The sequence below is a fragment of the Tachypleus tridentatus genome, chromosome 3 (assembly GCF_004210375.1).
Source record: "Tachypleus tridentatus isolate NWPU-2018 chromosome 3, ASM421037v1, whole genome shotgun sequence".
In the NCBI taxonomy this organism is placed as follows: domain Eukaryota; kingdom Metazoa; phylum Arthropoda; class Merostomata; order Xiphosura; family Limulidae; genus Tachypleus; species Tachypleus tridentatus.
The window spans coordinates 34,159,476-34,171,402 of NC_134827.1; the positions used below are offsets into that span (position 1 = coordinate 34,159,476).

The 11,927-nt window shown below is 35.8% G+C and overlaps 1 protein-coding gene across 2 annotated transcripts in view; it reads right to left on the bottom strand.

Moving 5' to 3' along the window:
• Positions 1-11,044, bottom strand: part of LOC143246668 (epidermal retinol dehydrogenase 2-like) — a 109,994-nt gene extending 98,950 nt beyond the window's left edge. For both annotated transcript variants that reach the window (XM_076493741.1, XM_076493742.1), the window contains exon 1: positions 10,093-11,044. In XM_076493741.1, the coding sequence (XP_076349856.1) occupies positions 10,093-10,296 (204 nt within the window). In that variant the 5' untranslated portion in view covers positions 10,297-11,044. The remainder of the gene's footprint in view (positions 1-10,092) is intronic.
• Between the last annotated feature and the right edge of the window lie 883 nt (positions 11,045-11,927).

Here is an 11,927-nt window from a genome sequence, read left to right on the forward strand (position 1 = left end):
ATCAGGTGTATAACATCTAATGCGTTACAATATCAGAGTCCTCTGGTGTATTAACTCGTGCACAACTTGAAAGAGTGCCGATAATAACAATGACAGCTCGCATCTCGTGACAAAACCCAATAGATTCAGTTTCACGAGCCAGCGAACTCTAGGTTTGGAGCCTCAAATCACGTGATCTTCTGTTTGGCTTCTGGAGCGGCAACAGATGACATATTTGGATCAATAACTAGGTAAGTTCGTCACTATATACAACTACGTTTACTTAGACGTAGGTCCACTGTTTACGAAAAACTGTATCCAAGAAAGAACACGAAATACAATTTTCTGAACGGTCAATAGTCATTATAAAGGTTATACACTTTTCTCAACATATGGAGTTAAATCCTGGATAAGTACAGTTAGTTTTCCGAGGTTATTTATTACAATTACACCATTCCGCGTTTTTACATGGTTAATAATAAACGTAACTTTCAAAACTATCCAGTTAATCGTGCATTCTAGAACAGAGTGAAAGGTTAGACTAGTTTTAACAAGCCTGCTTTTGTACCACTAAAAACAACAAAAACAGCACACTGATCTAAAACTATGACTGACTGATACTGACACTACCAGCCTCTGCCGGACAATTCAGTAAATTAATTACTTCTTTTTGGAACACGTTTCTATACGAATGAGATGAAAACGCCATTTTCCACACCACATTTAGTGCTTATTGATACATTAAATACCAGACACAACCAAGTGGTAAGGACGCTCGACGGGAAGCTTCGGATCGCGTACCACGGATCGTGTGGACGTTATATTGTCATGGTCAATCCCAATATTCGTTGGTAAAACAGTGGCCCAAGAGTTGGCGGTGGGTAGCGATGACTAGCTTTCTTCCCTCTAGTCTTATTCTACAAAATTAGGAACGGCTGGAGCAGATAGCCCTCGTGTAGCTTTGCGCGAATTTCAAAACACAAACAAATACGGAGACATTAAATAACAAACCACGTCTGTTAAGTCCGACTTATCTTACAGAGCGTGTCATATTTCACGGAGAACTTTGAAAGCGTTTTTTTACAGCGTCATAACATTTCAATTACTGTCATTGTCGTTATTGCATGGTCGTGATTATGATAGAGAGAAGGTCAGATACACATTGGACCTTCTACGGCGTGGTTATGAATGCTGGACTTGTTTAATAAAGACAAGTTTCTTTTATATTCCACATTACCAGTGGTTAGAGAACTGATTTCCACACGTGCAATTATTTCACCTTCACTACTTTAGGTTACCGTACACCCAAATTACCTTTTTCCAGTCATGTTCATGAAAAAAATGATTTTTCAAAATAACCAACTGTATCAGGAAACCGCTTGTTCGAAAGCAAAGTTCTGTTCTCGTAAACTGTTCCATACTCAGAAAACACAATGTGGAGAACATTTTTAGTTGCACATAAAAACACTTAAAAATAAAACTACCGGTTTGTTTTATAGCGAAGCCACCTTAAGCTGTCTGCTCTGTCAACCGCGGAGAATCGAACTCCGGATTTTAGCGTTACAAGTCCGTAGACTTGCTGCTGTGCTTCCGGGAGACTTGAAGAGCTTACAACAGTTCTTAGGCCTATGTTCATCACGTACGATAGTTACTCTGTAGAATTAGAAAGTAATTTGTATTTAAAGTTATTATTGAAATAGGCTTACTATTTATTAGGAATAAATATTATTACTTAGGAATTTACTCGACGACGTAGGGATATTTGATTTTAAAAGTTTCGTTTACTGAATTTCGTACAAGCCTACTCTAACTGATAGTCCCTAATTTAGAAGTGAAAGCAGTAGTATAGGGATAAAGCGTATGGTTAGTCATCTATTAACTTAAGAATCATATACACCAGTAACGTTACGCCTAAACAAAGTAGTTTATGGCCTCGCACGTCTTATCGCTTTGGGAAACAGAAAAAAACCAAAAACAAAAAAACAATGGTAACCTGGAGTTATCGAGTCCATTTTACGTGATAATGACTAATCTGTGCTTATTTGAAACGTGCTAATAAATATACACGTAAATTGAAGCTTCGTACCGTATATAAAAAATTGACTTTGGATTAAAAAAAGAGGGAAAATATGGCGTATGTTTTCTAGTTTTAGAGGTCGCCTTGAGCTGAGTTATTTTCCACGAAGGTCGAATAATATGATTACTTTTATCGTTGTAATTTGTCAACGAAACGGTAAAGTATCTATCTTTGAGACAGCACAATCGTATTTTGAAATTAAAATAGATGTAAACATTAATGTTGTAATTTACGCTTCCGGTACGCTGTAAAGTGGTCTAAAACATTTCCAAACTGTTACTCGAACAATTACTTTATTTACACGACGAAAATTTACGAGAAAAAAAATAGAGCAGACTCAGTAGCAAAGGAGAAAATGACAAAAAATTTAAATTTAACACTTGTTCTTATAAGCCAGTATATATTACATTAAATCATGTATACATGCACACAAATATTATACCGGTATACTTTACAAATTTGTGTGGGTCTTTTGCTCGCCAGATTTTTAAACACGAGGACTACTGGTTCAAGTCTCGTTTCTTAAAAATGAACACAGCAGTTTGGGTCGTAGATTCAAAAAGAGTAACAGTCAAATTCCACTATTCTATGTGCTACAATCAAGCTTTTATTAAGATTTAAAGACAATGTATCGAAACAAGCGGAATTCACCGTTAAATACCTCCTAAAATCTGTAAAATAAAGCTTGACGTTACAGCCACAGACTCAAGCTTACAGAAGCGAAACACAAATATATACTCATAACGGTCCCGAAAGGAACACAAAAGACTACAAGGGAGCCTCTCTAAATCTTTCTTTATTGACTCAAATAATTCATTAGCCTCAATACTGTTCCTATAACATTTTAGAAAGGGTCAATTATTGTACTGTACCTTAAAACACTTTGAACTTAAAATGTATAATTTTGAAGATCAGTCACGGAAGATAAGAGTTTACTCATAGTTCACGCAAATTTACTCTCTTTATCATAACTGTATTGTTTCTTCCCGATATGACTATGAAAAACAAACAAATAATCAGTGCTGAATATATATAATATTATGATATATATAATTATCTCACGAATGTGTTTGTGAATGGCTTAATTAAGGCCGATACTAATTAAAAACTCCTACCTTATTTGGCTAACACCATAACGATTGCTAAACATGAAAACTGATTATATATATACAGTTTATTTCCACATTTTTTAATGGTCATCACTTACAGTAGAAGTATTTGTAATAAACGCTACCCTACATAACACCTTTTCTAATTTTGTCTTACTTTTCAGTTGTTTTTTTTTTCTTATAACAAAGCCACATCGGGCTATCTACTATTTACACAGAGGGGAATCAAACCCCTGATTTTAACGCTACAAATCCATAGGCTTACCGCTGTCCCAACGGGTAACTTTACTTCTTTTAACTGAAAACGAGTTAACACGGATTCACTTTGTAGCACGAGAAACATTTTTACTTTATTTGTAATATCTTTTATTTATTATTTCTTGTTGTTGTTGTCTTTACCGCAATAGGTAGCATATTGCCATAAGGAGTCTGACCGTTAGAAAACAAAGGGTAATAAGACGCCAGTCGTAAACAAGTTATTCACGCTTGTGCCATGGAGCGTATCATCGCCAGGGGGCGAAACGACATTCCACCTCCAGGATTCGAGCCTTTGAAAGAAAATAACTGTTGTAGTAATATGAATAATAAACTGGATCTCCCTTCACACATATGCCCAATATTAAAGTTCGTTTCTTTTGTACAATGTAACGATAAATTCGTGTTTAAGTTACCAACTCGCTAAACAGGTTTTTATTTGGACATAAATATGTATACATGTTTTGGATATCTTTGAGTAAACAAATTTATTTACTTACGTATCTTTTATTTTTATACACAGTATGTACTAGCTTGTTTCTTTTATTTATTATTAATGTGTGTGTGTGTGTGTGTGTGTGTGTGTGTGTGTGAACATAGGGTTAACTGAGGTAGGCGACAAGTCTCTATGTTACTTGTTCCGAGAAGGTCAGTATTCGCAAACAAGACTTGCTTTCATTCTAGTCCTGGTGGTTTGCACGCCTAACTACAACCTATTGATTGCCCGATCGAAACACGTAACGAACAAGCTCGCCCTTTCAACTGTAGATTTGTAACGTGATGGTTAATCCTATTATTCGTTGATAAATAATAGCTCAAGAGTTGGTTGTTCTTGATTGGCTGGCTGCCTTTCCCTTAGTCTCCAACTTTTACAATACGTACAATCTGTGAAGACGTTGGTCGAATAGCCACGTTACGAAATCAACCACACAAACATTTATATTCTAAAAGTATTGTTGTTGTTTTTTTCCTTATGGCAAAGCCACATCGGGCTATCTGCTGAGTCCACTGCGAGGAATCGAACCCCTGATTTTAGCGTTGTAAATCCGAAGACTTAACGCTGTACTAGCTGGGGACGTTTTAAAAGTAACAAAGCAAACATCCTTATATTGTAAGAAACCGGGTTTCAATATCCGTTGTAGAAGTTAATTAAATGCCGATATGTATCATATTTATGATATTTGCCAACAAGACTAACAAGCAGGTGCATTTCACTTGACGGAAATACTGGCTAGCTTCTTCGCACGCAAGTTTTTTCCCGATGAAAATATCTAATGTCCTTGTAAAAATATTAACGTTCGAAGTTATTTCCCTAAAGTAAAACGGTTTGTAATGTTCCAAATTTATAAACATTCCTGGTCAGATATCTGTAGTTTACCGATTAATAAGCGTTTATTAGCAGTTATAGTTTTCCGAGGTTTATTGTATACTAACTGGAGTAAACCAAGATAAAACTGTCTCTTCGCGTTGCGTTGGTTATCTTTTGTAAGCTTGAGATAAGAGTTTCTAGAAATTTCAGTTGGCAACAATACCAGCAACCGCTATTACTTACACACACAAATAGTACATTGTTGATTCTTATATTCGAGAATCTACAACTTTAGTGAATAGGCGGGAATTTCAAAAGATATATTTAACATTACACGCTACATGCAGTACTAAATATTTAACTAAAACAAACACTAATATTAAAATAAATACGTAACAGTAATCACTCTGTTACACTGCTTATCAATTTTTAAAAAATCTGACTGGAAGTGCGTTACGACCACACCGGTCATAACTTGTGTTCAGTCATCACGTTAAAGATGCATTTCTTGTTTGTTTGTTTTGGAATTTCGCACAAAGCTACGTGAGGGCTATCTGCACTAGCCGTCTCTAATTTAGCAGTGTAATACTAGAGAGAAGGCAGCTAGTCATCACCACCCACCGCCAATTCTTGGGCTACTCTTTTACCAACGAATAGTGGGATTGACATAACGCCCCCACGGCTGAAAGGGCGAGCATGTTTGGCGCGACCGGGATGCGAAGCCTCGACCCTCATATTACAAGTCGCACGCCTTAACACGCTTGGCCATGCCGGGCCAATGTATTTCTTAAACTTACAGAAGGTCCTAGAAATGCTTTTATATCCTCGTGCTCCTGAATAATTCATGTTTTCAATCAAATTACCGTTAATTGTGTTGTTTTAATGAGTAGGTCTCTTGTTAAGCACAATGCTACACATTGTGTTGTTCGTGCTAGTATCCAAACCCATTTTCAGCGTTACAAGTCCACCGAGTTACCGTTGAGCCTTTGTATTTTTTTTATTTTAATGAGATAGTACAACGTGTAAGTGGTCATACAGTTAGTCGCGCAAAATTCTGTAAAAAATGGCAAAATACTGGAAACCAAAACTATTCCGTATGAAACTGGCAATATATATCAGAAATATAAAATTATTTCCCAGGAATATGCTGTATAATGTTCCAGAATCCACTACAGATAACCGAGTAAACATGCTGTATAATGTTTCAGAATCCACTACAGATAACCGAGTAAACATGCTGTATAATGTTCCAGAATCCACTACAGATAACCGAGTAAACATGCTGTATAATGTTCCAGAATCCACTACAGATAACCGAGTAAACATGCTGTATAATGTTCCAGAATCCACTACAGATAACCGAGTAAACATGCTGTATAATGTTCCAGAATCCACTACAGATAATCGAGTAAACATGCTGTATAATGTTCCAGAATCCACTACAGATACCGAGTAAACATGCTATATAATGTTCCAGAATCCACTACAGATAACATGCTAAATATTAGTATCATTGGATAAAATATTAAACCATACGATAACCATGCGATTGTATATACACATCTGTTTTTCTGATGAAAGGTCGTCCTCTTCTTGCAGATAACCGGAATCTTCAATCTGTCTCAATAAAGAATTTTTCGTAATAATGCCTAAGCACAGATTTGCGCTAATTTTTCACAGGTGTTGATAGGGTACGAATGTACTTCCATCACGAGAGTTTTCCCGGCTTATTTTCCGTATTATACTTAGCCTGACGTCATAATGATGTGGATGATGTGGTGCAACACACAACGCTAAGCCTGTTTGTTAATTCCCTCCTCAACAGGCTTTTATACAGCAGAAAAAGTCCCGAAATATAGGAGTTATGCTTATGTTAAGGATTAAATTCAACTAAAATAAAAACGGTCAATCAAACGAGGAAGTATTATAGAAAAAAAAGTAGAACTGGACTTTTGTAACTCATAAGATTCGGAGAAACCGACTGACCAACACTTAATTGTCATACATACTGATAATAATGCAACGTATTTACTTTATCTTGGATACGTTATAAAAACATACTATACAGAAGCTTCAGTAAAAATCAGATCAAGGCTTTTTCTATTCTTTCTTCATCTTTGTTCCTATTGTATCGAACAATGTGCTGCTGAATAATTCACTGCTTTAATTCGGAGTTTTGGCTTTACTAAAATGCTACTTGTAAATAACCAAAATGTCACAGTTTGGATGCTTTGAAATATTGTGTTTCTAGGCCAAGAGAGTATACATAGCTAATAACTAGTGTTTTGGTTTGTTTTGAATTTTGCGCAAAGCTATTCGAGTGTTATCTGCGCTAGCCGTCCCTAAGTTAGCAGTGTAAGACTAGATAGAAGGCAGCTAGTCACCACAACCCACCGCCAACTCTTGGGCTACTCTTTTACCACCGAATAGTGGGACTGACCGTGAAATTATAAAGCCCCACGGCTGAAAGGGTGAGCACGTTTGGTGCGACGGGGATTCGAACCCGCGACTCTCGGATTTCGAGTTGAGTGTTAACCATCTGACCACGCCAACTAGTGTTTGTGTTCCTTCAGCAAGATGTGCTATTATTCTTTCTCTAGCGTTACTTTCATTAACGGTGTTAGTTACATGGTTTAATATACAAATTTTTATTATTTTAATATTATATTCTCATTGTACACATTGTTGCTTTAGATTTAAGCCTAAACTATATCTCCCCACTAACCAAACCTCATTGGATATTATTGGGTTTATGGTCGACAGAATCGACGGCATGGAAAATACACAAGTCATTAAACAATGCACTTCAACAGTACATTTAATTAGCCGATGTTTCGCACGCGGCCAGAAGAACTCGGATGAAAATAAAAAAGGATAAACTGATGAGTCTAAACAAAAATATTTTTTTATTTCTAATTATATTTTACCACATTCATTGTTATACAGCCTCACTACCTAACGAAGGGCGTGTTCTTGAAATGTTACACTAGAGAAAACTAAAAAAAAAAAAAAGGTTTTCCACACGTGTCTACTCGTACTTTTATTGTATTGTATCGTGGAGTGCGCTTATATTGTCAAGTATCTTGGCTATATTCATTAGCGGATTACTCTTGCCTATAGATCGAAGAAAATGATTTGCTCTGATCGGAACTGAGCATAAACTGAACTGTTCGTAAAGCTAAGTGTAAGGTAACACTCAAATTGTTAGCTACAGCGAGTCATCCATATTTTTAAGTACTGTCACGTTTTTACGAGCTCACGCTTCGTCGAACTAAAATAAAAAGGCCGAATGAGTCTTCGATTTCTCCTACTGGCAAACACACACCACCGCAGGCAAGTTTCAAACGAAATCCTCGTTTCTTTGCAACTTTAAAATTTATCAGTAGCAAAAAAAAAACGAAGGTTAAATACAGCTAGTTATTGTTTATTTGAAACAAGTTTTCCAGTACCAAATAACTCTCTCAAACAAAATAAAACTACGACAAACTTGTAGCTTTAGTCACGTAATTAAAGAGCGTTTTAAACAAAATTACCAGGTGTCTCTCGAAAAAAATATACAGATCAAATGCAATTCGTATAGATAAGAATCTATTTAAAATATGATCACAAGACATTCCATGAAATTTACACCAAACAATAAATCGTGCAGTATTCATGGGTATTTTAGTGATATAATTTATTACCTACAAACAGCGGATACAGCGATCAGTGTTAAATAAACTAACCGATTACTATAGTTTGTAACGAGTTCATCAAACGATTAATTGAATTTCAGAGATTGTCACGACATTAATCAATTAATTGAATTAGGGTTTCCAGTTATTAATATTTTCGATTAATCCCATCATTCCAAGTAACTAAAATACTGAATATCGAATATGTTCGCCTCTCTTTGCTACAAAAGCCACCTGCCGGTCAGTAATTTTCATCTTCTCACCACAGGGAACATAACTAGTTAGTACCACTTGGCGCCAACTTCTTTTCTTGAGATGCTGAACAAATGAAAATCAACTGGTTCGCAGTACCTTTCGTCAACATTTCTTTTATGTATTAAGCCCGTTTGATTGGTTATTTTAGGGTTTGAAATATACAGACTGGACAGGAATCAATCAATAGACAGCTCTAAAGGTCAACTCTCAAGCTACTTTTGTTTGGTCAAATAACAGGATTTGACTAACTCTTCCGGTGTTCACACGCTAACAAATATATATATATTAACAATGGGACACGAACCTTGAGCTCCCTGATTCACAGTCCGGGCACGCTCACTGAAGAGCGCCATCAATAACGTAATTCAATTTATTGAATTAACATTATTTTAATCAATAAATAAATTCTTATAAAACGTCAAAACTACATATCCACTTACATCGGCGAAAACCAAAACAAATAGTTGTCATCTCGCAACTATCCCAATCTCGTGCGAAAGACGAGAAGTTTACGTGAGAAGTACTAATATTGAAGATTCACCAGTTATGATCAAACGTTAATATTAAACTGTAAATTAACAGTTGAAGTTTCTTACATCAAAAGAATTAAAAACTTTCTATCGATTTTGACTAGTTTCTTGTGTTTTAAAAATACATTTAAACCCAGTTTCGGCATTCTTTAAAGATATAGGTTTTCTTAATACAGTACCTTTTAATCTCTTAAAACGTCTAGATGGCGCTGTGAAGTTTTTCACTTGATCATTTGGGCAACTTGCTTACTAAAGGTTGATCGAAACTTGCAACATGTACATCCATTTGTTTAACATTAACACAAAGTTAAGCATATTTCCCTCAATTTTTGATATTTTAGGAAAGTGCACATTATTACAACAGTGATAAAAATTAGTAGCGATTAATATTTACCGAGAAACCTATTGAATGAGACGGTTAATTTAAAAATACTTTTTAACATCTTCGACACTAGCCTGAGTAGGGAAGTACTAATTTTAATTATTACAACGTTACTGGACCTAAATTTTACTTGATCATAAAAAAAACAAGTAAAAAAGGAATTTACGTAAAGTTCGTGGTGGTGTATTTTTGACCCAATCATTAGTACTGATTATTACCCACATAATACCACCCGTTTTTACTTCACCCCTTGACTATATCACTTTTTTATGTTTCCTATCGACTTTTTTATGTTTTTATTATTAATTGTACAGTCAAAAAACACAACAAGAGAACATGTTATGTATTTATTGTTCGATTAATAAGCCATAAAACTATTGGATAACCACTAACATTAGATTACTTATTAGTTTGACACTTTGACAATATTTTATTCGGTTACAATTATACATTTATATTAACTTAATTAGTCGAGGTGTTAACTTGTAATATTCTAGTAATAATTAAGGCTTTATTACTTACCCAAAAGTGAGACATGGTGTTAATATTGAAAGTCTTGGTTATATTTTCGTCGGTGCAATCGAGGAAACGTTTTCCATTAACTATACCAGCATTATTAATGAGAATAGACACTTTCCCAGCTTCGCTTTTCACTTTCGCCGCAGTCGTGTATACAGCTTCCCTGTCAGATATGTCACAGAAGTATGTATAAACGTCGCCACCCATTTTCCGGACTTGTCGGGCGGTTTGTTCATTTCCAGTAGGATCTATATCCCAAAGAACAAGCCGAGCACCTCTAACGGCAAATCGAAGAGCTAACAATCGGCCAATTCCACTGCCCGCTCCTGTGATCAAGACGGTCTCCCCCTTAATGTCTTTGCACAGGAATTTTCTCGGGATTAAAGTTAGGACTAATGCCTCTACCACATAGTAAAGGATTAGCAGAAAACCGAAATAATTCTAAATACATAGTTCATAACATAGTTTAAATTTACACTTTCCATTGTTAAAATTTCACTCTCTAAACTTATTGGTTTACTACAATTATTGTTATGAAATTCAAACGAAAATATTCTGACAGTCAACTAACTTTTCTGGTGTGTCATTAACATAGCCTATGTTCACAACAGTTTCATTTAACCGCAGATTTCCAGTTCCTGATTGCTGTACAACTAGCTACAAACTTGATCTTGTATGAGCTGCAGTAACTTACGAACGTCTACTTTCACTGGGCTGACTGGGTAACTCGCTAGCTTCTAACGCCACACGCTTGAACTCAGAACCAAAAACAAAATTATCTTTGGCTTCGAGATAACCAACTTACACTAGTTTTGTTCCCGACTTACAACGAAGAGCAACAACCCGCTCAGCTATTATTTTAGTCTCCTGAAGCTTAGTTTATTTGTTTTGCTAGTCCTGCCAATCCGGTGGCGCTTTAGCTACCCTAATGCTTTAGCGCCATCTACCATAATGTAAATTTATTTTGTAAAGTACTACAAAATTGTCTAGACAGTATTTAGTGAATGTGATTTTATTTACATAAAAACTGTTAAATTATTTTGTGTAGTTGGTTCTTAATAAATCAGATAATATTTGACAAAACAGAGTAATATTCGATAAGTTGTATCTTATAATGCTTAAATATGAAATAATGTTTCATAATGTTGTTTTGTTGTTGTTTTTTGAGTTAAGCATAAGGCTACACAATGGACTAGCTGTGTTCTGCCCACCACAGGTATCGAAACCTAAGTTTTAGCGTTGTAAGTCCGCAGACATACCGCTGAGCCTCTGGGAAGGCGCTTTTGATAATGAAAAATAGCAACTACCGATGTAGTTTAGTTTGTTTGTTTGTTTCTGAATTTCGCGCAAAGCTACTCGAGGGCTATCTGCGCTAGCCGTCCCTAATTTAGCAATGTAAGACTACAGTGACGGCAGCTAGTCATCACCACCCACCACCAACTCTTGAGTTACTCTTTTACCAACGAATAGTGGGATTGACCGAACCATTATAACGCCCCCACGGCTGAGAGAGTGAGCTTGTTTTATGAGACGAGGATTTGAACCCGCGATCCTCGGATTAAGAGTCGAGTGCTTTAACCACCTGGCCATGCCAGGCTACAATATCAAAATAAACCAATAAGTAAGCAAGAAAAACATACACGGACTATAACTTGTACTTAATACTTTTTACAAAGACCACCTGAGAGTAAAACTCCTTAAAGCATGTTTCTATTTTGACCAGAACCGTTGTTGTTTTTTTAATTTACCATAATGACGAAAACAAAAGGCTGAACTTGTAGACTATTGTTATCTTTCAGACTTTCAGAAAAACCCAGACACTTCGATGTACATTTTTG